The sequence below is a fragment of the Streptopelia decaocto genome, assembly GCF_964273445.1.
Source record: "Streptopelia decaocto genome assembly, chromosome: 7".
Taxonomy (NCBI): domain Eukaryota; kingdom Metazoa; phylum Chordata; class Aves; order Columbiformes; family Columbidae; genus Streptopelia; species Streptopelia decaocto.
In genome coordinates, this window is record NC_138661.1 from 2,910,667 (window position 1) to 2,935,773 (window position 25,107).

General features: G+C 54.2%; 4 protein-coding genes across 4 annotated transcripts; all 4 read right to left on the reverse strand.

Moving 5' to 3' along the window:
• Positions 1–4,192: 4,192 nt before the first annotated feature.
• On the reverse strand, positions 4,193–5,722 carry LOC309442476 (inositol 1,4,5-trisphosphate receptor-interacting protein-like 1; the record flags this gene model as incomplete). Its single annotated transcript, XM_082058342.1, has 1 exon — positions 4,193–5,722. One exon carries the CDS (start codon positions 5,720–5,722, stop codon positions 4,193–4,195), a length of 1,530 nt encoding a protein of 509 aa, XP_081914468.1.
• A 4,011-nt stretch (positions 5,723–9,733) lies between these two features.
• On the reverse strand, positions 9,734–15,231 carry LOC309442477 (inositol 1,4,5-trisphosphate receptor-interacting protein-like 1; the record flags this gene model as incomplete). The annotated part of the gene is made up of 2 exons (XM_082058343.1): positions 9,734–11,053; positions 15,223–15,231. The coding sequence occupies 2 exons, from the start codon at positions 15,229–15,231 to the stop codon at positions 9,734–9,736; spliced, it is 1,329 nt and encodes a 442-aa protein (XP_081914469.1).
• A 426-nt stretch (positions 15,232–15,657) lies between these two features.
• Positions 15,658–17,124, reverse strand: LOC309442478 (inositol 1,4,5-trisphosphate receptor-interacting protein-like 1; the record flags this gene model as incomplete). Its single annotated transcript, XM_082058344.1, has 1 exon — positions 15,658–17,124. The coding sequence occupies one exon, from the start codon at positions 17,122–17,124 to the stop codon at positions 15,658–15,660; it is 1,467 nt and encodes a 488-aa protein (XP_081914470.1).
• A 5,050-nt stretch (positions 17,125–22,174) lies between these two features.
• Positions 22,175–23,719, reverse strand: LOC309442479 (inositol 1,4,5-trisphosphate receptor-interacting protein-like 1; the record flags this gene model as incomplete). Its single annotated transcript, XM_082058345.1, has 1 exon — positions 22,175–23,719. The coding sequence occupies one exon, from the start codon at positions 23,717–23,719 to the stop codon at positions 22,253–22,255; it is 1,467 nt and encodes a 488-aa protein (XP_081914471.1). The 3' UTR covers positions 22,175–22,252.
• Between the last annotated feature and the right edge of the window lie 1,388 nt (positions 23,720–25,107).

Genomic DNA, 25,107 nt, shown 5'->3' on the forward strand with positions numbered 1-25,107 from the left:
AGGTCTGGAGGAAAATGAGGATGTTGCCTTCTTATTTGTTATTTCTTAGAGGTATGCTCACAACAAAACCCTGCTCCGAGAAATGCTGCACTAACGCTGGGCAAAACCTTGCCCCAGAAAGCCCATGAATGCAGGTGACGGGAGCACGAAGGCAACGGCAGCCAGAGCGAAGAGCAATGCTGTTAATGCGGTGGCAGCTGGGAACAGTGACAGCCTCTGGACATCTCGGATGCAAAGGGGAGAAAGACAAATGGAAACGGCTGGAGTGGGAAAAATGCTAATCATTTTTAAGATATGACAGGCTGTGCTGTGAGGAGAGAGCCAGAGGATGGCAAGATGCTCTGGAGAGAGCTGAGCACAGGTGAGAGAGAAATCAAGAGGTGGGAATAGGGTCAGGTTGTTGGAGGAGGGTTTGCACAGAGGGACAGCTGCTGGCACTCGGTCAGTTTATCAGCTGCTCTTCTCCAAAGTGTCAAATGTGGAACTAGAAGAAATGCAGGTTTGAGGAGTCCTGGGTGTTAGAAAAGACAGCAGAGGGGTTCGTGCTGGAGAAACAGCACCTCAGCTCGCCCACAAGTGCGCCCTGGTCTGCTGGAGCTCTCTGGGCTCCACTGACACAACAAGAGCTTTGACACTTCTCCCAACACATGTGTCTCGATCCCAAACCAAATCTGCCCCCAGAGATGTCCCCAGACCAAAGAGGCAGAGCAGAAGAAGATGAAGCTCACCAGGGCTGCAAGGTGGCCTTGAAAGAGGAGAGAGGGATGAATCCTCAAGGGAGCAGAGTCTGCTTGACATGGCATTCAACACCGAAAAAGAGATAAAAACTATTTCAAAATAGTGCACAAAAGAGTTAAAGAAAATGAATAAACATGTGAGACAATATTAATTGTCTGAAACACAATCTGTTTGACTTTTGGTTTATAAAGATCTCTCCACTTTAGTTCCCATGGCAACTATTGCGCAAAAGCACACTTTTTCTAATCATCTCCACAGAGTTTAAAGCAATTTTGTAATCCAATCAAATGTAAAGAAGAGAATTTGCTTTTGCATTGAGAAAACTGCCACCTAATGAGCAAAGAGTGACTGGGAGAGGCCAGATTTACAATCATGACCCTAGCGAGACACTTAATTACTGAATAATTAGCAGTTGCTGGAGTTTCTTAGCAGGAAAGGCTGATGGATAGGGGTTGTGAGAAGAGCTGTTGTTAATTCTGAAGTCTCCCAAGCAGTTGTGCAAAGCGAGGAGCAGCAAACCTTGCTGCACAGAGAGTTTTCCACCAGCTGACACAAAATGCAGTGGGGCATGGATTGTGTAACGGCAGAAACAGAGACTGTGAGACTCTTTGCCCATGCTGAAGCTCTCAAGAACCTGAACCCCAAACACAAGGGACTTCTGGACCCCGTGAGTCTGCGCTGAGGCAGCTCAGGCACCGGGGAGCAGAAAGAGTGGGCTGTTGGATGGGAATGTGCTTCAAATGGGGCTTCTCAGAGAACAGTCCTATGCGGTGGAGGGTTCTGCTAATCCTCCCCAGGTGTGGACAGTGTGAAAGCCAAGTTCACAGGCAACAAGCCCCGTCTGGCTTCTGGGAAGTCAGTAGCACCCTCTGTGGGTTTCGGTTGGGATGGGTAGGGTTGAATTATTTCCCCCAATACAGAGGGGTTTTCTGCGGGAGGAAGCATTGACGCATGGATTGTCTTCCTGGAATGAAATCCAGAGCTACAGAAGAGTAATTAGCTCTTGACTTTAATTGTTCTAATGCTGAAGCCTAGAAAACTGTTCTGAGTGGAATTCTAAATGCCAACTTTCCCAAAACGCCAAAGCCAGAAAACAGCCGAATAAATCCGTCAGGATCAGTTTTACTTCCTACAGCAGCACAAAACGCAGCCCTAGGCCTGCGCGGGACATTCAGGGTCAGCCCGATTTCACCTTGGGCTTTAGGACGATGACTTCACGTCTCCCGCCTCATCTGATTACCCGCAGGAAAGCTCTCTGCATAATCTCTTGGCATTTCATAAATGCAGGCTCTGGAAATGAGGTCAGGGCTCTGCTGTTGTACCTCGTCCAGGGACTGCGGAGCTTGGGTCGTGTTTGGAGATCATTACCTGGCCGGTCCTCTGCCGTCTCCAAGTGGTCCTTCAAAAGGTCGGCCCCGGGCGGCAGCCGCTGTGCTCCTGCTGCTCTGGTGTTCAGCTCATCGGCAGGACGTGGAAGGGCACTTAAAAAAAAGAGGGAGAAAATACATAAAAATAGAGCTGGCTCAATTTCTTCACATTTCAAACAGGGATGAACTAACATCCAGCGAAAAAAAAAAAAAAAGAAAAAGAGTGGGTGAATTTGTGTGGATTTTTTAAAATGTTTTTGACCGCTTACAGGACTGGCTGCATTTGTCTCCTACTCTGGAGACATTCAAACCCAGCTGGACATGTTCCTGTGTAACCTCACCTGGGTGTTCCTGCTCCGGCAGGGGGATTGCACTGGATGAGCTTTCGAGGTCCCTTCCAATCCCTACCATTCTATGATTCTATGATTTGGAAATTTTATCATCTCCGTGGCTTTAACTTTGGGAAAATATTGAGACATTCAAGCATTTTGGTCTTTTTTTTTATCAGCTCAAAAGAAGACCCAAAGGAAGCAGCTTTTCTCCTCCCACTCCTCCCTGTGGGATGTGACTTTCCGAGGCACAGATGTCATCGAGAAAAAGATGATTTCTTGATTACACGGGTATGTTTCACTTTATCATATTTTAACCTGTATCAAAACCAACCAGCTCTGTGGGCAGGAGGACGTATCGGATTCAGTGCCTCACAGCTGAACATCCCCTTGTCTGACAAGTGTTCTTGCCGACTGAAGCTTTTCCACTGGTTAAGACACTCGTAATTCCTTTTCCCTCCGTCAAACAATAATCTGGGCTTGTGCTTCGACCTCCTTCTGTATGTCACTAGTGCTCACTCTCTCTAACTGGCCAACTCTTTTCATGAAACTTAAACTCAATGTTTTTGCAACCCAAATGTGTTTGTGTGTTGTGGGGAAGGACTGCAGGCTGACCATAACATCCCCTTTATCTCAGCTCCTTAGGAAGACAACCTAAAACCACGAGTAACAAGGTTAATACCTTGAAAGACGACAGGGTGTCCCTAGCAGGAGAGCCAGGTAATTTCTAACCGAAGAGGATTTTCTTCGGTCTCTTGCCGTATAGAGGGAGCCTCAACACTGCCACTGTGTGGCAGCGCTGAAAAAAACATTAAAAACATTTGCTATTCAGTGAAAAAATCGCTCACCGTTGCAGAGCTCACGCTCCTGGGCCAGAAAGCCCCTGCTGCGCACTGTGTGGGTGATTTTGCACCTTCTGACCTCCAACACAGGAACTTTGTCCCACCAGAGGAGCTGGAGTCTTGCAGAACCACTTGGGACTTTATCGGAGGATGAGGACGGTTATTGGCATTTGCCGAAAGGAAAGCCGTGGGCAGCCTGCCAGCGATCCTCGGGGCTTGGGAGAGTTTTCACCATTGACCCTACTTTCATGGAGGTGCAATTGGAGGCTGATACTGGCTGTAAAGTCACGATACACTGTTCTCGTCACAAAGCTCAGCAGACAAACCTCTTTTCTTCCTGCAAACACCATCACCGAATTTTAACACTAGCACAGCATGTTCCTGTGGCAGCTCTGCCTGAGTTGCTGCCTCATTCCTGTAGATTGTGGAGTATTCACCTTTACTCGGGATCAGACGCTTTTACAGCGATACTGTTGGTGGAACCGCAGCTCTGGGATCTCCCCCTCGCCTCCTCAATCTGTGGCCAAGCTCAGCCTTAGATGTTACCGTAGCCGTGGCTCTGCACGTCAGTTCATGGCATTTAAATCTCCTGCGGTTGCTCTGTAGTCGCTGCTGTACTTGTCATTGGCCACTGAATGACTGACATCCACATCAGCCCTTCTGCAAAATGCTCCCTGCTTCTGCAGCAGCTCAGCAGCGTATTGGCTTTGGGAGGCAAGGTCTTGTTTGCCAGGGGTTACAGGGGTGTCTTCCGTGAGAAGCTGCACCCTGTGCTTGTGTTCCTTGAGGGAGTGATGCACAGACACCGATGCAGCATTTATTCAAACACAACTTTTATTGGCAATTTTGCAAATGGCAGAGCTCCCGGATGGAATGGACGCTCTCAAAGCCAGGGGTGCAGTCGCTGAGCAGGTGGTTATGGAGTCCCTGTCACAAGCCTCCTCGCGATGGCCTCTCCAGCTCTGTGCAGGAAGATGTTGAAGCGTGCCTGGAGCGCCAGTGTACAAAGCCGACGCTGCAGCATGAGAAACTCAAGCCACGCGTTCTCACAGGCATCAGAATCCTCCTCCAGGTGGCGGAAGAGGTTGAGCGGTTCAGCCATTCGCAAAGCCTGGGGCAAGATGATCTCCTCAGGCACGTTCTCGTTGCCAATGAAGAAGTGGTTCAAGCGTCCCTCCTCCAGGCAGCCCTGCAGGTACTGCAGAATGTCCTCCAGCCGCTCCAAGTAATCCCTCCTGCTCCAGTCTGTCAGGGGTATGGTGGTCAGCAGGTGCATCACAACGGTCTTTAAGGTGCAGGTGGAAAGGTCTGTGTCCAGCAGGCTGCGGGCGCAGAGCTGCAGGCATCTGAGGTGGATGCTGTCAGGCTGTGCCTGGCTGGCAATATGCCTGAAGAACTTCATCTCTGCCACAGCGTAGCTCTCTGGCCACATGGTGCTTGGGGTGTAGGCGGCCTCTGCATTCTGGCTGCTCACGAAGATGTCCGAGTCGCCTTGCCTCACCCCAAACATCAACTCAACGAAGAGCCTTTTCTCCCCGCCTTGTGTCAGCTGGAATTTGCAGGAGCGGTCGGAGGGCAGCACTGTTAGGCGGTGTGTGTCTGACTCCGGCAGAATCCTCCAGGAATGTCTCAGCATGTACTGGAAACAGCGGGCAATTTTCTGCACATCTAGATAGGAGTCAGTGCAGAGGTCGTGTAGGATGCTGGGGCCCTCGTTCCTCCGCTGCTCCTCCTCGGGGTCGTGGAGGAAGCAACGTGTCTCTCCTGCCGGCTGCTCCATCTCACAGGTACACACCGAGCCCACACGGATGCAAAAGTTCCTCACCGGCCCCAGGTGGCTCGGCTCCAGGTGGAAAGTGTGTCCCCGGGGGGGCTTCAGGAGCACAAGCAGGCGGTAGGTGATGTCTTCTTGACGGGGACTCCAGCCTTCGAAGGCGCTGCCCACCTCAATGGCATCTTCCAGCACTTGGTACCAGGGATCGAAGAAGACATACTTGAAGAGCAAGAGGAATCTTTCCACCAGGTACTTAACAGCTTCGCTCTCTCTGTCCCAGTTCTGAACTGGCCTCTGGATGTGCTGCGCCAAAAACCTTTGCACGTCATTTGCACGTCTCTCTGGGTCACGGCTCCGTTTCCTGAGGCACCAGCAGAGCCCGAAGAGCAGGACCAGGACTGCAGCAACGGCCCAGCAGTGCCAGTGCTGCAAGGCAGGTTGGAGCAGGGATGGCCAGGCAAAGCCGCTCTGCTCCTGGTTGCTCTGCTCCTGGTTGCTCTGCTCGCGGCTCCTCTCCTCGACCTCCTGCCACAGCCGAGTCATCTCCCGGTTCAGCATCTCCGCACGCTGCTCCATGCGCTCGCGCGTCTCCTCATCCGGCTCATAGCCGACCGACCGCACGTCCAGCGTAAGAACTTGCCAAATCACCAAGAAAACGTCCAAAAAAGCCATGGCCTGCGGAGAAGAGAGAGAAGGGGCTCAGTGGGGCTGGGCGGGACGGAGGGTGCTGGCCAAGGTGCTCCCGCGAGCGGCCGGGCCCTCCATGCAGGGTGAGAACCCACCCCCGGGGGCCGCGTTTCTGCCCCGGCCCCGTCCAGCCCGGCCTCCCCCCGCCTGCGCACTCACCGCTGGCCCAGGCCGGACTGGGGCAGCGCTGCTGCTGGCGCCCCTGATAACCGCCCCGCGGGGACTCGTCCCCTGTGATGTCACAGGCGCCAGAGCGCGTCACAGCCACGCCCGCCGGCCACCCCGCCCTTCGGCCCCACTCACAGCTGCCCCGCTGTCCCGGTGAAGGCTGCGCCAGAGTTCATGTTCTTCACGGGCCCCTGCGTGGTGCTGCACGTTGGGTTTGCTGTCCTCTGCCTGCCCACGGCAGTCTCATAATCACAGAACGTTTGGGGTTGGAAGGGGCCCATGGCGACTCTCTAGGCCAAGCCCTGACTCTGCACTGGGCAAGCTTCAAGTTAAATCACACAGTCATAGAGCCATGTACATCGGCAAAGAGCCTCAAGATCGTCGAGTCTGCAGGAGGCTGGAGAGCAGCCAAACAGAAAGAGATGTTGGGGTTTGGGTTGAGGGGAAGTTGAAGATGAGTCACCAGCGTGTCCTGACAGCCCAAAGGGCCAAGCGTGTCCCGGGGCACATCAAGCACGGCATCGCCAGCCGGGCGAGGGAGGAGATTGTCCCGCTCCACACTGCGCTGGTGCGGCCCCATCTGGAGCACTGTGGGCGGTTCTGGGCCCACAGGATAAGGAGGACATCAAACTCTTAGATCATGTCCAGAGGAGGGTGACCAGGATGGTCCAAGGCCTCGAAAGCAAGACTTCTGAGGAGCGGCTGAGCTCCCTTGGCTTGTTGAGCTTGGAGAAGGCTGAGGGTTGACCTCATTGCAGTCTACAGCTTCCCGTGGCAGTTGCACATCCCCTGACCATGTCCAAAGCCTTTGGTAGGACACTTGATGGCTCTTCAACACCTGCTGTGCCCCTGTGTGCCCCACTGAGCCTTTGCCAATGTTCACACCTTGGCTGGTGCTGACAGTCACGTCCTCCCCACACCTGGGGCAGGGTGACTTCACCTCCCACCTACCGGAGGGCTGGGAGGGGTGGGACCCTTGGTCAATTGACAGGGTCTTCAACAAAAGAGGTTCCCAGGGAAGATGAGAAGCCGCTGGACCATGTTGTAATGCCCACAGCCGCATCTGACCAGGCCACAAAATGGCGTCCCTGTCAAAGCCCCGTTTTGAGTGGCCTTCTCAGAGCAGTGAGTCTGTTAACGGGAGCCCTCCCCTTAGACGGGGACGCTGTCAAGGACAGTTCCCAGGGTTGAGAGTGCATCACCTCCGCACTTGGGTGAGCGGTTGTTTTGCTCTGCTGGATGTTCCCTTGAGTGAGTCCTTGCTAAACCAGGCAAGTGAATATTTCTTCTGGGTACCCTGGAGTGAGAGGCCTCTGGTTTCTGGTGAGTGTACGCATGCACACTGTGGATTTTCATTATTCTCAGTAGTCACACCCCAATAATCTCCTCAGCTGATATCCGAGTCCATGATTTATGTTGTCAGAATGCTAAGGAATTTAGATAAACCCTGTTTCTAGTCTGTTTATTGGCTCCACATTCCAGCTAGAATAAAGTCTGTTTTGGAACTTGTTGTCTCATGAAATTGACATGGGGGCTGTCTCCACCACACTGGTCAGGGGAAGTTCCGATGGGACATTCCAAAGTAGTTCTTCCCTAATTGAGTGGTTGGCCGCTGGAACGAGCTCCCCAGGGAAGGGGTCACGGCACCAAGGCTGTCTGAGTTCAAGGAGTGTCTGGATGACAATCTTAGCCATATGGTTTAATTTTAGGAGGTCCTGCAAGGACCTGGGGGTTGGAACTGGTGATCCTGATGGGTCCCTTCCTACTTGAGATATTCTATGATAAATAAGTGGAGGGCCATGCAAGGCCAGGATGTTCCCTGGTAATGTAAGTTGCAGGGAGGCAGAATGGTACCTGGAAAGGCAGAACAGGGCAAGAGTGAACGAATTCTTTATTTTGCTCTGAATGGACACGTAGCTCTTGCTTTACAGACTAAGCTGCCTTAGCTCAATGCACAAGTTTTCCCACTTTTACCCTTGAGATTCTCTCCACCGTGCCGCTGGAGGAAAGGGCTTGAGCAGTTGTGTGATGCCAAGCTGCCTCTTGGGATGAACCCACAACTCCTGGGAAGCCAAAACCAAGTGAATCATGAAACCAGAGCCCACCACATCAGCCCTTGTTACAGTTTGAGGCAAGGCGGCAATAAACCGTGGCAGACGCTCCCTGTTATCCCTTTACCTCCCGCCACTCCTTTCCTTTAGATTGGAAAGATGATAGGAAAGATAAAGGGAAAGGAAGAGAGACTTAGACTTCAAGTTGGAGAGCTTTAAAGGGTTTTACTAATGCTACTAATAAATAGAGAATATATGCACAACATATCCCAAACCCAATCTCCAGTGCTGGGTGTGGAGCTGCGTCACTCAGCAGCAGAGCTGGGAGTGCGGGGCTGGCGGCTCCAGCAGCTGCAGCTCAGGCCCCGGGAGTCACGGGCGGGATTGCACAGCAAAGCGGAACCTGGGTGCGGGATGCAGGGCCTGAGGGCTGTGGATCACAGACAGACAGACAGACAGACAGGGGCCTCTCTGGATGCCGGCCATGGGTGAAGAGAGAGTGACCCTGTGATCACCCTCTTATATGGAGGGTATGACGATTATGGGATGGAATACTTCCGTTGGTCAGTTCTAGTCACCTGTTCCATCCACCCCTCCTCAAACATGCCCCTCTCACAACAGAACGGGGGAAAACTTATCAGTCTTTCTTGGCTGCCATAGTAATAAATCTAAACATGAGCTTCTTCAGCATTCTCTTGGTCTCTGATCAGCACTGAGTACAGCATCCAAGGAAAAATATGCAGGCTAAAACTCAGAAAAATACAGACACCTAAAGATCTGAGCTGAAAGAAAAATCACTAAAAGAGAACCGGTCTTGTTTTTAACAAAACCAGGACATCCTGCCACGCCGAGTGTGGACTTGCTTCTCTTCATCCCTTGCTGCTGACCTGCCTTCCTCAGTCAGGCAAGCGGAGGAGACAGGAATCCCTTGATCTCCGTTTCTTGCTGGTGGTCTTACCTGCCCACGGGCGGCCAGAGCTTGATCCCACCAGCTGATTTCCTTCTCCAGCTCCCTGATCCTTCTCAGCCTTCCCACCTCCAATCGCAGCTCTACGACCAGGCTGAGCGGGTCATCCGCCTGCTCACACCTCACACAACTGCTTTCTGTATTACCGCTCCATACCCATGAAACGGTCTGACATGCTCTGCAGTCTGAGGTCTGGGTGGCTGCATGTTCCTCTGGCAGCTCTGTCTGAGTTGCTGCCTCATTCCTGTAGATTGTGGAGTATTCACCTTTGCTGGGGATCAGCCGCTTTGACGGCGATACTGTTGGTGGAACCGCAGCTCTGGGATCTCCCCCTCGCCTCCTCAATCTGTGGCCAAGCTCAGCCTTAGATGTTACCGTAGCCGTGGCTCTGCACGTCAGTTCATGGCATTTAAATCTCCTGCGGTTGCTCTGTAGTTGCTGCTGTACTTGTCATTGGCCACTGAATGACTGACATCCACATCAGCCCTTCTGCAAAATGCTCCCTGCTTCTGCAGCAGCTCAGCAGCGTATTGGCTTTGGGAGGCAAGGTCTTGTTTGCCAGGGGTTACAGGGGTGTCTTCCGTGAGAAGCTGCACCCTGTGCTTGTGTTCCTCGAGCGAGTGATGCACAGACATAGAATGCAGCATTTATTCAAACACAACATTTATTGGCAATTTTGCAAATGGCAGAGCTCCCACAAGGAATGGACGCTCTCAAAGCCAGGGGTGCGGTCGCTGAGCAGGTGGTTACGGAGTCCCTATCACAAGCCTCCTCGCGATGGCCTCTCCAGCTCTGTGCAGAAGACCTCTTTCAGCGTCCCTGGAGCACCAGTGTACGAAGCCGACGCTGCAGCATGAGAAACTCAAGCCACGCGTTCTCACAGGCATCAGAATCCTGCTCCAGGTGGCGGAAGAGGTTGAGCGGTTCAGCCATTCGCAAAGCCTGGGGCAAGATGATCTCCTCAGGCACGTTCTCGTTGCCAATGAAGAAGTGGTTCAGGTGTCCCTCCTCCAGGCAGCCCTGCAGGTACTGCAGAATGTCCTCCAGCCGCTCCAAGAAATCCCTCCTGCTCCAGTCTGTCAGGGGTATGGTGGTCAGCAGGTGCATCACGACGGTCTTTAAGGTGCAGGTGGAAAAGTCTGTGTCCAGCAGGCTGCGGGCGCAGAGCTGCAGGCATCTGAGGTGGATGCTGTCAGGCTGTGCCTGGCTGGCAATATGCCTGAAGAACTTCATCTCTGCCACAGCGTAGCTCTCTGGCCACATGGTGCTTGGGGTGTAGGCGGCCTCTGCATTCTGGCTGCTCACGAAGATGTCCGAGTCGCCTTGCCTCACCCCAAACATCAACTCAACGAAGAGCCTTTTCTCGCCGCCTTGTGTCAGCTGGAATTTGCAGGAGCGGTCGGAGGGCAGCACTGTTAGGCGGTGTGTGTCTGACTCCGGCAGAATCCTCCAGGAATGTCTCAGCATGTACTGGAAACAGCGGGCAATTTTCTGCACATCCAGGTAGGAGTCAGTGCAGAGGTCGTGTAGGATGCTGGGGCCCTCGTTCCTCCACTGCTCCTCCTCGTGGTCGTGGAGGAAGCAACGTGTCTCTCCTGCCGGCTGCTCCATCTCACAGGTACACACCGAGCCCACACGGATGCAAAAGTTCCTCACCGGCCCCAGGTGGCTCGGCTCCAGGTGGAAAGTGTGTCCACGGGGGGGCTTCAGGAGCACAAGCAGGCGGTAGGTGATGTCTTCTTGACGGGGACTCCAGCCTTCGAAGGCGCTGCCCACCTCAATGGCATCTTCCAGCACTTGGTACCAGGGATCGAAGAAGACATACTTGAAGAGCAAGAGGAATCTTTCCACCAGGTACTTAACAGCCTCGCTCTCTCTGTCCCAGTTCTGAACTGGCCTCTGGATGTGCTGCACCAAAAGCCTTCGCAGGTCATTTGCATGTCTCTGTGGCTCATGGCTCCGTTTCCTGAGGCACCAGCAGAGCCCGAAGAGCAGGACCAGGACTGCAGCAACGGCCCAGCAGTGCCAGTGCTGCAAGGCAGGTTGGAGCAGGGATGGCCAGGCAAAGCCGCTCTGCTCCTGGTTGCTCTGCTCCCGGTTGCTCTGCTCGCGGCTCCTCTCCTCGACCTCCTGCCACAGCCGAGTACATTGGAAAAGAGCCTCAAGATCGTCGAGTCTGCGGGAGGCTGGAGAGCAGCCAAACAGAAAGAGATGTTGGGGTTTGGGTTGAGGGGAAGTTGAAGATGAGTCAGCAGCGTGTCCTGCCAGCCCAAAGGGCCAAGCGTGTCCCGGGGCACATCAAGCACGGCATCGCCAGCGGGCGAGGGAGGAGATTGTCCCGCTCCACACTGCGCTGCTGCGGCCCCAGCTGGAGCACTGTGGGCGGTTCTGGGCCCACAGGATAAGGAGGACATCAAACTCTTAGATCGTGTCCAGAGGAGGGTGACCAGGATGGTCCAAGGCCTCAAAAGCAAGACTTCTGAGGAGCGGCTGAGCTCCCTTGGCTTGTTGAGGTTGGAGAAGGCTGAGGGTTGACCTCATTGCAGTCTACAGCTTCCCGTGGCAGTTGCACATCCCCTGACCATGTCTGAAGCCTTTGGTAGGACGCTTGATGGCTCTTCAGCACCTACTGTGCCCCTGTGTGCCCCACTGAGCCTTTGCCAATGTTCACACCTTGGCTGGTGCTGACAGTCACGTCCTCCCCACACCTGGGGCAGGGTGACTTCACCTCCCACAGGTCATGGAAGCAGGGGCTGGCCACTTGGGAGGAATATAAGGCTGCTGTTAGAGGATGTAGGAAGGCAGCTAGGATAGCCAAGGCCTCCTTAGAATTACAGCTGGCGAGAGGGGTCAAGGACTGCAAAAAGAACTTTTTCAAATACATAGCAGATAAAACTAATACCAGAGGCAACGTCGACCCACTGATGAATGGGGTGGGTGCCCTGGTGGCAGAAGATACAGAGAAGGCAGAATTACTGAATGCCTTCTTTGTCTCTGCCTACTCTGCCGGAGGCTGATCTGGGGAGCCCTGTACCCCTGAGACCCCAGATGAAGCCAGGTCAATGGAGGAGTTTGCTTTAGTTGATGAGGACTGGGTTAGGGAGCAATTAAATAGCCTGGACATCCATAAATCCATGGGTCCAGATGGGATGCACCCGCAGGTGCTGAGGGAGCTGGCTGAAGTCATTGCTGGACCGCTCTCCATCATCTTTGCCAAGTCTTGGGAAACGGGAGAGGTGCCCGAGGATTGGAGGAAAGCAAATGCCACTGCAGTCCTCAAAAAGGGCAAGAAAGAGGACCCGGGTAATTATAGACGGGTCAGCCTCACCTCTGTCCCTGGGAAAGTAATGGAACAGCTTATCCTTGGTGCCATCTCAAGGCATATCAAGGATAAGAGGGTTATTAGGGGCAGTCAGCGTGGCTTTACCAAGGGTAAGTCATGCTTGACCAACCTCACAGCCTTTTATGAGAATGTAACAAGGTGGATGGATGATGGCAGAGCGGTGGATGTGGACTACCTTGACTTCAGTAAAGCCTTTGACACAGTCTCCCACAGCATCCTCACAGCTAAGTTGAGGAGGTGTGGTCTAGACAATAGAGTAGTGAGGTGGGTTGCAAACTGGCTTAAGGAGAGAAGCCAGAGAGTGGTAGTCAATGGTGCGGAGTCTAGTTGAGGCCAGTATCTAGTGCAGTGCCTCAGGGGGCAGTACTGGGGCCAATATTATTCAATATATTCATTAATGATTTGGACGAGGGAATAGAGTGTACTATCAGCAAGTTTGCTGATGACACCAAGCTGGGAGGAGTGACTGACACGCCAGAAGGCTGTGCTGCCATCAGAGACCTGGACAGGCTGGAGAGTTGGGTGGGGAATAACCTGATGAAATTTAACAAGGGAAAGTGTAGAGTCCTGCATCTGGGCAGGAACAACCCCAGGTTCCAGTATAGGTTGGGAAATTACATATGAGAGAGCAGTGCAGGGGAAAGGGACCTGGGGGTCCTGGTGGACAGCAGGATGACTGGGGGGATTGGACTAGATGATACTTGAGGTCCCTTCCAATCTCAAACATACTGTGATACTGTGATACTGGAGGGGTGGGAGGGGTGGGACCCTTGGTCAATTGACAGGGTCTTCAACAAAAGAGGTTCCCAGAGAAGCTGAAACCTCCTGGACCATGTTGTAATGCCCACAGCTGCATCTGACCAGCCCTAAAAATGGGGTTCCTGTCAAAGCTCCCCTTTGAGTGGCCTTCTCGGAGCAGTGAGTCTGTTAACGGGAGCCCTCCCCTTAGACGGGGACGCTGTCAAGGAGACTTCCCAGGGTTGAGAGTGCATCACCTCCGCACTTGGGTGAGTGGTTGTTTTGCTCTGCTGGATATTCCCTTGAGTGAGTCCTTGCCTAAACCAGGCAAGTGAATATTTCTTCTGGGTACCCTGGAGTGAGAGGCCTCTGGTTTCTGGTGAGTGTAAACATGCACACTGTGGATTTTCAGTGTTGTGGGGTGACAACAAAACCCTGGCAGATGTATTGTTAACCTCCTCGCCCCCACAATCCCCCCTTTTTCCCCTCCCTCTCCCTTCTTCCCACTCAGGACAGGCGATCGGGGAAAAAAAGAAGGACAGAGAGAAGAGAGTTGGAAAAATTAACAATGTTTTACTAATGTTACTGATAAGAATAGAGAAAATATACAAAATATACAAAACTAATCCTGAAAGTCTCAGCAACTGCAGAGCCGGCAGCCGAAGTCCTGGACTGGACTCTGCAGCCAACCGGAGCTGGATTCAGTCTGTCACTGGCCTCAGTTCGCAGGGACGATAGCAAGGTCCTCTCCTAATGTCGCCATAAGGAAAAGGGAAAAGGGAAAGGGTTGAGATCCTCATGATCTCCCACTTTTATATGAAGTATCACGTGAATGGGATGTTATACACAGTTGGTCAGTTTCTTGGTCACTTGTTTCTCGTTGCCCCTCTCGCGAGATGTCCATCCATGCTTATCAGTATGTTTGCATTCCATTGCTAGGTTTACCAAAACATGTGTCTGGTTCTCCATGAAAATGCAGTTAATACGAAGGCTTTAGCTGACAGGCAAATTCATTAAAACAGAAACTTTTTTTTTAATAAAACCAGTAAATTGGAAAGATAAGGGGAAAGGCAGAGAGACTTCAAGTTGGAGAGTTTTAAGGGGTTTTACTAATGCTGCTAAGAAACAGAGAACATATACACAAAATATACCAACCCAATCTCCAGTGCTGGGTGTGGAGCTGCGTCACTCAGCAGCAGAGCTGGGAGTGCGGGGCTGGCGGCTCCAGCAGCTGCAGCTCAGGCCCCGGGAGTCATGGGCGGGATTGCACAGCAAAGCGGAACCTGGGTGCGGGATGCAGGGCCTGAGGGCTGTGGATCACAGACGGACAGACAGACGGGGTCCTCTCTGGCTGCCGGCCATGGGTGAAGAGAGAGTGACCCTGTGATCACCCTCTTATATGGAGGGTATGACGATTATGGGATGGAATACTTCCGTTGGTCAGTTCTAGTCACCTGTTCCATCCACCCCTCCTCAAACATGCCCCTCTCACAACAGAACGGGGGAAAACTTATCAGTCTTTCTTGGCTGCCATAGTAATAAATCTAAACATGAGCTTCTTCAGCATTCTCTTGGTCTCTGATCAGCACTGAGTACAGCATCCAAGGAAAAATATGCAGGCTAAAACTCAGAAAAATACAGACACCTAAAGATCTGAGCTGAAAGAAAAATCACTAAAAGAGAACCGGTCTTGTTTTTAACAAAACCAGGACATCCTGCCACGCCGAGTGTGGACTTGCTTCTCTTCATCCCTTGCTGCTGACCTGCCTTCCTCAGTCAGGCAAGCGGAGGAGACAGGAATCCCTTGATCTCCGTTTCTTGCTGGTGGTCTTACCTGCCCACGGGCGGCCAGAGCTTGATCCCACCAGCTGATTTCCTTCTCCAGCTCCCTGATCCTTCTCAGCCTTCCCACCTCCAATCGCAGCTCTACGACCAGGCTGAGCGGGTCATCCGCCTGCTCACACCTCACACAACTGCTTTCTGTATTACCGCTCCATACCCATGAAACGGTCTGACATGCTCTGCAGTCTGAGGTCTGGGTGGCTGCATGTTCCTGTGGCAGCTCTGTCTGAGTTGCTGCCTCATTCCTGTAGATTGTGGAGTATTCACCTTTGCTGGGGATCAGCCGCTTTGACGGCGATACTGTTGGTGGAACCACAGCTCTGGGATCTCCCCCTCACCTCCTCAATCTGTGGCCAAGCTCAGCCTTAGATGTTACCGTAGCCATGGCTCTGCACGTCAGTTCATGGCATTTAAATCTCCTGCGGTTGCTCTGTAGTCGCTGCTGTACTTGTCATTGGCCACTGAATGACTGACATCCACATCAGCCCTTCTGCAAAATGCTCCCTGCTTCTGCAGCAGCTCAGCAGCGTATTGGCTTTGGGAGGCAAGGTCTTGTTTGCCAGGGGTTACAGGGGTGTCTTCCGTGAGAAGCTGCACCCTGTGCTTGTGTTCCTCGAGCGAGTGATGCACAGACACCGATGCAGCATTTGTTCAAACACAACATTTATTGGCAATTTTGCAAATGGCAGAGCTCCCACAAGGAATGGACGCTCTCAAAGCCAGGGGTGCGGTCGCTGAGCAGGTGGTTACGGAGTCCCTGTCACAAGCCTCCTCGCGATGGCCTCTCCAGCTCTGTGCAGGAAGACCTCTTTCAGCGTGCCTGGAGCGCCAGTGTACGAAGCCGACGCTGCAGCATGAGAAGCTCAAGCCACGCGTTCTCACAGGCATCAGAATCCTGCTCCAGGTGGCGGAAGAGGTTGAGCGGTTCAGCCATTCGCAAAGCCTGGGGCAAGATGATCTCTTCAGGCACGTTCTCGTTGCCAATGAAGAAGTGGTTCAGGTGTCCCTCCTCCAGGCAGCCCTGCAGGTACTGCAGAATGTCCTCCAGCCGCTCCAAGAAATCCCTCCTGCTCCAGTCTGTCAGGGGTATGGTGGTCAGCAGGTGCATCACGACGGTCTTTAATGTACGGGTGGAAAGGTCTGTGTCCAGCAGGCTGCGGGCGCAGAGCTGCAGGCATCTGAGGTGGATGCTGTCAGGCTGTGCCTGGCTGGCAATATGCCTGAAGAACTTCATCTCTGCCACAGCGTAGCTCTCTGGCCACATGGTGCTTGGGGTGTAGGCGGCCTCTGCATTCTGGCTGCTCACGAAGATGTCCGAGTCGCCTTGCCTCACCCCAAACATCAACTCAACGAAGAGCCTTTTCTCGCCGCCTTGTGTCAGCTGGAATTTGCAGGAGCGGTCGGAGGGCAGCACTGTTAGGCGGTGTGTGTCTGACTCCGGCAGAATCCTCCAGGAATGCCTCAGCATGTACTGGAAGCAGCGGGCAATTTTCTGCACATCCAGATAGGAGTCAGTGCAGAGGTCGTGTAGGATGCTGGGGCCCTCGTTCCTCCACTGCTCCTCCTCGTGGTCGTGGAGGAAGCAACGTGTCTCTCCTGCCGGCTGCTCCATCTCACAGGTACACACCGAGCCCACACGGATGCAAAAGTTCCTCACCGGCCCCAGGTGGCTCGGCTCCAGGTGGAAAGTGTGTCCCCGGGGGGGCTTCAGGAGCACAAGCAGGCGGTAGGTGATGTCTTCTTGACGGGGACTCCAGCCTTCGAAGGCGCTGCCCACCTCAATGGCATCTTCCAGCACTTGGTACCAGGGATCGAAGAAGACATACTTGAAGAGCAAGAGGAATCTTTCCACCAGGTACTTAACAGCTTCGCTCTCTCTGTCCCAGTTCTGAACCGGCCTCTGGATGTGCTGCGCCAAAAACCTTTGCACGTCATTTGCACGTCTCTGTGGCCCACGGCTCCGTTTCCTGAGGCACCAGCAGAGCCCGAAGAGCAGGACCAGGACTGCAGCAACGGCCCAGCAGTGCCAGTGCTGCAAGGCAGGTTGGAGCAGGGATGGCCAGGCAAAGCCGCTCTGCTCCTGGTTGCTCTGCTCCTGGTTGCTCTGCTCGCGGCTCCTCTCCTCGACCTCCTGCCACAGCCGAGTCATCTCCCGGTTCAGCATCTCCGCACGCTGCTCCATGCGCTCGCGCGTCTCCTCATCCGGCTCATAGCCGACCGACTGCACGTCCAGCGTAAGAACTTGCCAAATCACCAAGAAAACGTCCAAAAAAGCCATGGCCTGCGGAGACGAGAGAGAAGGGGCTCAGTGGGGCTGGGCGGGACGGAGGGTGCTGGCCAAGGTGCTCCTGTGAGCGGCCGGGCCCTCCATGCAGGGTGAGAACCCACCCCCGGGGGCCGCGTTTCTGCCCCGGCCCCGTCCAGCCCGGCCTCCCCCCGCCTGCGCACTCACCGCTGGCCCAGGCCGGACTGGGGCAGCGCTGCTGCTGGCGCCCCTGATAACCGCCCCGCGGGGACTCGTCCCCTGTGATGTCACAGGCGCCAGAGCGCGTCACAGCCACGCCCGCCGGCCACCCCGCCCTTCGGCCCCACTCACAGCTGCCCCGCTGTCCCGGTGAAGGCTGCGCCAGAGTTCGTGTTCTTCACAGGCCCCTGCGTGGTGCTGCACGTTGGGTTTGCTGTCCTCTGCCTGCCCACGGCAGTCTCATAATCACAGAACGTTTGGGGTTGGAAGGGGCCCATGGCGACTCTCTAGGCCAAGCCCTGACTCTGCACTGGGCAAGCTTCAAGTTAAATCACACAGTCATGGAGCCATGTACATTGGAAAAGAGCCTTAAGATCGTCGAGTCTGCGGGAGGCTGGAGAGCAGCCAAACAGAAAGAGATGTTGGGGTTTGGGTTGAGGGGAAGTTGAAGATGAGTCACCAGCGTGTCCTGACAGCCCAAAGGGCCAAGCGTGTCCCGGGGCACATCAAGCACGGCATCGCCAGCCGGGCGAGGGAGGAGATTGTCCCGCTCCACACTGCGCTGCTGCGGCCCCAGCTGGAGCACTGTGGGCGGTTCTGGGCCCACAGGATAAGAAGGACATCAAACTCTTAGATCGTGTCCAGAGGAGGGTGACCAGGGTGGTGCAAGGCCTTGAGGGCAAGACTTCTGAGGAGCGGCTGAGCTCCCTTGGCTTGTTGAGCTTGGAGAAGGCTGAGGGTTGACCTCATTGCAGTCTACAGCTTCCCGTGGCAGTTGCACATCCCCTGACCATGTCTGAAGCCTTTGGTAGGACACTTGATGGCTCTTCAGCACCTGCTGTGCCCCTGTGTGCCCCACTGAGCCTTTGCCAATGTTCACACCTTGGCTGGTGCTGACAGTCACATCCTCCCCACACCTGGGGGCAGGGTGACTTCACCTCCCACAGGTCATGGAAGCAGGGGCTGGCCACTTGGGAGGAATATAAGGCTGCTGTTAGAGGATGTAGGAAGGCAGCTAGGATAGCCAAGGCCTCCTTAGAATTACAGCTGGCGAGAGGGGTCAAGGACTGCAAAAAGAACTTTTTCAAATACATAGCAGATAAAACTAATACCAGAGGCAACGTCGACCCACTGATGAATGGGGTGGGTGCCCTGGTGGCAGAAGATACAGAGAAGGCAGAATTACTGAATGCCTTCTTTGTCTCTGCCTACTCTGCCGGAGGCTGTCCTGGGGAGCCCTGTACCCCTGAGACCCCGGATGAAGCCAGGTCAATGGAGGAGTTTGCTTTAGTTGATGAGGACTGGGTTAGGGAGCAATTAAATAGCCTGGACATCCATAAATCCATGGGTCCAGATGGGATGCACCCGCAGGTGCTGAGGGAGCTGGCTGAAGTCATTGCTGGACCGCTCTCCATCATCTTTGCCAAGTCTTGGGAAACGGGAGAGGTGCCCGAGGATTGGAGGAAAGCAAATGCCACTGCAGTCCTCAAAAAGGGCAAGAAAGAGGACCCGGGTAATTATAGACGGGTCAGCCTCACCTCTGTCCCTGGGAAAGAAATGGAACAGCTTAGCCTTGGTGCCATCTCAAGGCATATCAAGGATAAGAGGGTTATTAGGGGCAGTCAGCATGGCTTTACCAAGGGTAAGTCATGCTTGACCAACCTCACAGCCTTTTATGAGAATGTAACACGGTGGATGGATGATGGCAGAGCGGTGGATGTGGTCTACCTTGACTTCAGTAAAGCCCTTGACACAGTCTCCCACAGCATCCTCACAGCTGAGTTGAGGAGGTGTGGTCTAGACAATAGAGTAGTGAGGTGGGTTGCAAACTGGCTTAAGGAGAGAAGCCAGAGAGTGGTAGTCAATGGTGCGGAGTCCAGTTGAGGCCAGTATCTAGTGCAGTGCCTCAGGGGTCAGTACTGGGGCCAATATTATTCAATATATTCATTAATGATTTGGACGAGGGAATAGAGTGTACTATCAGCAAGTTTGCTGATGACACCAAGCTGGGAGGAGTCACTGACACGCCAGAAGGCTGTGCTGCCATCAGAGACCTGGACAGGCTGGAGAGTTGGGTGGGGAATAACCTGATGAAATTTAACAAGGGAAAGTGTAGAGTCCTGCATCTGGGCAGGAACAACCCCAGGTTCCAGTATAGGTTGGGAAATTACATATGAGAGAGCAGTGCAGGGGAAAGGGACCTGGGGGTCCTGGTGGACAGCAGGATGACTGGGGGGATTGGACTAGATGATACTTGAGGTCCCTTCCAATCTCAAACATACTGTGATACTGTGATACTGGAGGGGTGGGAGGGGTGGGACCCTTGGTCAATTGACAGGGTCTTCAACAAAAGAGGTTCCCAGAGAAGCTGAAACCTCCTGGACCATGTTGTAATGCCCACAGCTGCATCTGACCAGCCCTAAAAATGGGGTTCCTGTCAAAGCTCCCCTTTGAGTGGCCTTCTCGGAGCAGTGAGTCTGTTAACGGGAGCCCTCCCCTTAGACGGGGACGCTGTCAAGGAGACTTCCCAGGGTTGAGAGTGCATCACCTCCACACTTGGGTGAGTGGTTGTATTGCTCTGCTGGATGTTCCCTTGAGTGAGTCCTTGCTAAACCAGGCAAGTGAATATTTCTTCTGGGTACCCTGGAGTGAGAGGCCTCTGGTTTCTGGTGAGTGTACACATGCACACTGTGGATTTTCAGTGTTGTGGGGTGACAACAAAACCCTGGCAGATGTATTGTTAACCTCCTCGCCCCCACAATCCCCCCTTTTTCCCCTCCCTCTCCCTTCTTCCCACTCAGGACAGGCGATCGGGGAAAAAAAGAAGGACAGAGAGAAGAGAGTTGGAAAAATTAACAATGTTTTACTAATGTTACTGATAAGAATAGAGAAAATATACAAAATATACAAAACTAATCCTGAAAGTCTCAGCAACTGCAGAGCCGGCAGCCGAAGTCCTGGACTGGACTCTGCAGCCAACCGGAGCTGGATTCAGTCTGTCACTGGCCTCAGTTCGCAGGGACGATAGCAAGGTCCTCTGCTAATGTCGCCATAAGGAAAAGGGAAAAGGGAAAGGGTTGAGATCCTCATGATCTCCCACTTCTATATGAAGTATCACGTGAATGGGATGTTATACACAGTTGGTCAGTTTCTTGGTCACTTGTTTCTCGTTGCCCCTCTCGCGAGATGTCCATCCATGCTTATCAGTATGTTTGCATTCCATTGCTAGGTTTACCAAAACATGTGTCTGGTTCTCCATGAAAATGCAGTTAATACGAAGGCTTTAGCTGACAGGCAAATTCATTAAAACAGAAACTTTTTTTTTAATAAAACCAGTAAATTGGAAAGATAAGGGGAAAGGCAGAGAGACTTCAAGTTGGAGAGTTTTAAGGGGTTTTACTAATGCTGCTAAGAAACAGAGAACATATACACAAAATATACCAACCCAATCTCCAGTGCTGGGTGTGGAGCTGCGTCACTCAGCAGCAGAGCTGGGAGTGCGGGGCTGGCGGCTCCAGCAGCTGCAGCTCAGGCCCCGGGAGTCACGGGCGGGATTGCACAGCAAACGGAACCTGGGTGCGGGATGCAGGGCCTGAGGCCTGTGGATCACAGACAGACAGACAGACAGGGGCCTCTCTGGCTGCCGGCCATGGGTGAAGAGAGAGTGACTCTGTGATCACCCTCTTATATGGAGGGTATGACGATTATGGGATGGAATACTTCCGTTGGTCAGTTCTAGTCACCTGTTCCATCCACCCCTCCTCAAACATGCCCCTCTCACAACAGAACGGGGGAAAACTTATCAGTCTTTCTTGGCTGCCATAGTAATAAATCTAAACATGAGCTTCTTCAGCATTCTCTTGGTCTCTGATCAGCACTGAGTACAGCATCCAAGGAAAAATATGCAGGCTAAAACTCAGAAAAATACAGACACCTAAAGATCTGAGCTGAAAGAAAAATCACTAAAAGAGAACCGGTCTTGTTTTTAACAAAACCAGGACATCCTGCCACGCCGAGTGTGGACTTGCTTCTCTTCATCCCTTGCTGCTGACCTGCCTTCCTCAGTCAGGCAAGCGGAGGAGACAGGAATCCCTTGATCTCCGTTTCTTGCTGGTGGTCTTACCTGCCCACGGGCGGCCAGAGCTTGATCCCACCAGCTGATTTCCTTCTCCAGCTCCCTGATCCTTCTCAGCCTTCCCACCTCCAATCGCAGCTCTACGACCAGGCTGAGCGGGTCATCCGCCTGCTCACACCTCACACAACTGCTTTCCGTATTACCGCTCCATACCCATGAAACGGTCTGACATGCTCTGCAGTCTGAGGTCTGGGTGGCTGCATGTTCCTGTGGCAGCTCTGTCTGAGTTGCTGCCTCATTCCTGTAGATTGTGGAGTATTCACCTTTGCTGGGGATCAGCCGCTTTGACGGCGATACTGTTGGTGGAACCGCAGCTCTGGGATCTCCCCCTCGCCTCCTCAATCTGTGGCCAAGCTCAGCCTTAGATGTTACCGTAGCCGTGGATCTGCACGTCAGTTCATGGCATTTAAATCTCCTGCGGTTGCTCTGTAGTCGCTGCTGTATTTGTCATTGGCCACTGAATGACTGACATCCACATCAGCCCTTCTGCAAAATGCTCCCTGCTTCTGCAGCAGCTCAGCAGCGTATTGGCTTTGGGAGGCAAGGTCTTGTTTGCCAGGGGTTACAGGGGTGTCTTCTGTGAGAAGCTGCACCCTGTGCTTGTGTTCCTCGAGCGAGTGATGCACAGACACCGATGCAGCATTTGTTCAAACACAACATTTATTGGCAATTTTGCAAATGGCAGAGCTCCCACAAGGAATGGACGCTCTCAAAGCCAGGGGTGCGGTCGCTGAGCAGGTGGTTACGGAGTCCCTGTCACAAGCCTCCTCGCGATGGCCTCTCCAGCTCTGTGCAGGAAGACCTCTTTCAGCGTCCCTGGAGCACCAGTGTACGAAGCCGACGCTGCAGCATGAGAAACTCAAGCCACGCGTTCTCACAGGCATCAGAATCCTGCTCCAGGTGGCGGAAGAGGTTGAGCGGTTCAGCCATTCGCAAAGCCTGGGGCAAGATGATCTCCTCAGGCACGTTCTCGTTGCCAATGAAGAAGTGGTTCAGGTGTCCCTCCTCCAGGCAGCCCTGCAGGTACTGCAGAATGTCCTCCAGCCGCTCCAAGAAATCCCTCCTGCTCCAGTCTGTCAGGGGTATGGTGGTCAGCAGGTGCATCACGACGGTCTTTAATGTACGGGTGGAAAGGTCTGTGTCCAGCAGGCTGCGGGCGCAGAGCTGCAGGCATCTGAGGTGGATGCTGTCAGGCTGTGCCTGGCTGGCAATATGCCTGAAGAACTTCATCTCTGCCACAGCGTAGCTCTCTGGCCACATGGTGCTTGGGGTGTAGGCGGCCTCTGCATTCTGGCTGCTCACGAAGATGTCCGAGTCGCCTTGCCTCACCCCAAACATCAACTCAACGAAGAGCCTTTTCTCGCCGCCTTGTGTCAGCTGGAATTTGCAGGAGCGGTCGGAGGGCAGCACTGTTAGGCGGTGTGTGTCTGACTCCGGCAGAATCCTCCAGGAATGTCTCAGCATGTACTGGAAACAGCGGGCAATTTTCTGCACATCCAGGTAGGAGTCAGTGCAGAGGTCGTGTAGGATGCTGGGGCCCTTGTTCCTCCGTTGCTCCTCCTCGTGGTCGTGGAGGAAGCAACGTGTCTCTCCTGCCGGCTGCTCCATCTCACAGGTACACACCGAGTCCACACGGATGCAAAAGTTCCTCACCGGCCCCAGGTGGCTCGGCTCCAGGTGGAAAGTGTGTCCCCGGGGGGGCTTCAGGAGCACAAGCAGGCGGTAGGTGATGTCTTCTTGACGGGGACTCCAGCCTTCGAAGGCGCTGCCCACCTCAATGGCATCTTCCAGCACTTGGTACCAGGGATCGAAGAAGACATACTTGAAGAGCAAGAGGAATCTTTCCACCAGGTACTTAACAGCCTCGCTCTCTCTGTCCCAGTTCTGAACTGGCCTCTGGATGTGCTGCGCCAAAAGCCTTTGCACGTCATTTGCACATCTCTCTGGGTCATGGCTCCGTTTCCTGAGGCACCAGCAGAGCCCGAAGAGCAGGACCAGGACTGCAGCAACGGCCCAGCAGTGCCAGTGCTGCAAGGCAGGTTGGAGCAGGGATGGCCAGGCAAAGCCGCTCTGCTCCTGGTTGCTCTGCTCCTGGTTGCTCTGCTCGCGGCTCCTCTCCTCGACCTCCTGCCACAGCCGAGTCATCTCCCGGTTCAGCATCTCCGCACGCTGCTCCATGCGCTCGCGCGTCTCCTCATCCGGCTCATAGCCGACCGACCGCACGTCCAGCGTAAGAACTTGCCAAATCACCAAGAAAACGTCCAAAAAAGCCATGGCCTGCGGAGAAGAGAGAGAAGGGGCTCAGTGGGGCTGGGCGGGACGGAGGGTGCTGGCCAAGGTGCTCCCGCGAGCGGCCGGGCCCTCCATGCAGGGTGAGAACCCACCCCCGGGGGCCGCGTTTCTGCCCCGGCCCCGTCCAGCCCGGCCTCCCCCCGCCTGCGCACTCACCGCTGGCCCAGGCCGGACTGGGGCAGCGCTGCTGCTGGCGCCCCTGATAACCGCCCCGCGGGGACTCGTCCCCTGTGATGTCACAGGCGCCAGAGCGCGTCACAGGCACGCCCGCCGGCCACCCCGCCCTTCGGCCCCACTCACAGCTGCCCCGCTGTCCCGGCGAAGGCTGGGCCAGAGTTCATGTTCTTCACGGGCCCCTGCGTGGTGCTGCACGTTGGGTTTGCTGTCCTCTGCCTGCCCACGGCAGTCTCATAATCACAGAACGTTTGGGGTTGGAAGGGGCCCATGGCGACTCTCTAGGCCAAGCCCTGACTCTGCACTGGGCAAGCTTCAAGTTAAATCACACAGTCATGGAGCCATGTACATTGGAAAAGAGCCTTAAGATCGTCGAGTCTGCGGGAGGCTGGAGAGCAGCCAAACAGAAAGAGATGTTGGGGTTTGGGTTGAGGGGAAGTTGAAGATGAGTCACCAGTGTGTCCTGACAGCCCAAAGGGCCAAGCGTGTCCCGGGGCACATCAAGCACGGCATCGCCAGCCGGGCGAGGGAGGAGATTGTCCCGCTCCACACTGCGCTGGTGCGGCCCCAGCTGGAGCACTGTGGGCGGTTCTGGGCCCACAGGATAAGGAGGACATCAAACTCTTAGATCGTGTCCAGAGGAGGGTGACCAGGATGGTCCAAGGCCTCAAAAGCAAGACTTCTGAGGAGCGGCTGAGCTCCCTTGGCTTGTTGAGCTTGGAGAAGGCTGAGGGTTGACCTCATTGCAGTCTACAGCTTCCCGTGGCAGTTGCACATCCCCTGACCATGTCCAAAGCCTTTGGTAGGACACTTGATGGCTCTTCAACACCTGCTGTGCCCCTGTGTGCCCCACTGAGCCTTTGCCAATGTTCACACCTTGGCTGGTGCTGACAGTCACGTCCTCCCCACACCTGGGTCAGGGTGACTTCACCTCCCACCTTCTGGAGGGCCGGGAGGGGTGGGACCCTTGGTCAATTGACAGGGTCTTCAACAAAAGAGGTTCCCAGGGAAGATGAGAAGCCGCTGGACCATGTTGTAATGCCCACAGCCGCATCTGACCAGGCCACAAAATGGCGTCCCTGTCAAAGCCCCCCTTTGAGTGGCCTTCTCAGAGCAGTGAGTCTGTTAACGGGAGCCCTCCCCTTAGACGGGGACGCTGTCAAGGACAGTTCCCAGGGTTGAGAGTGCATCACCTC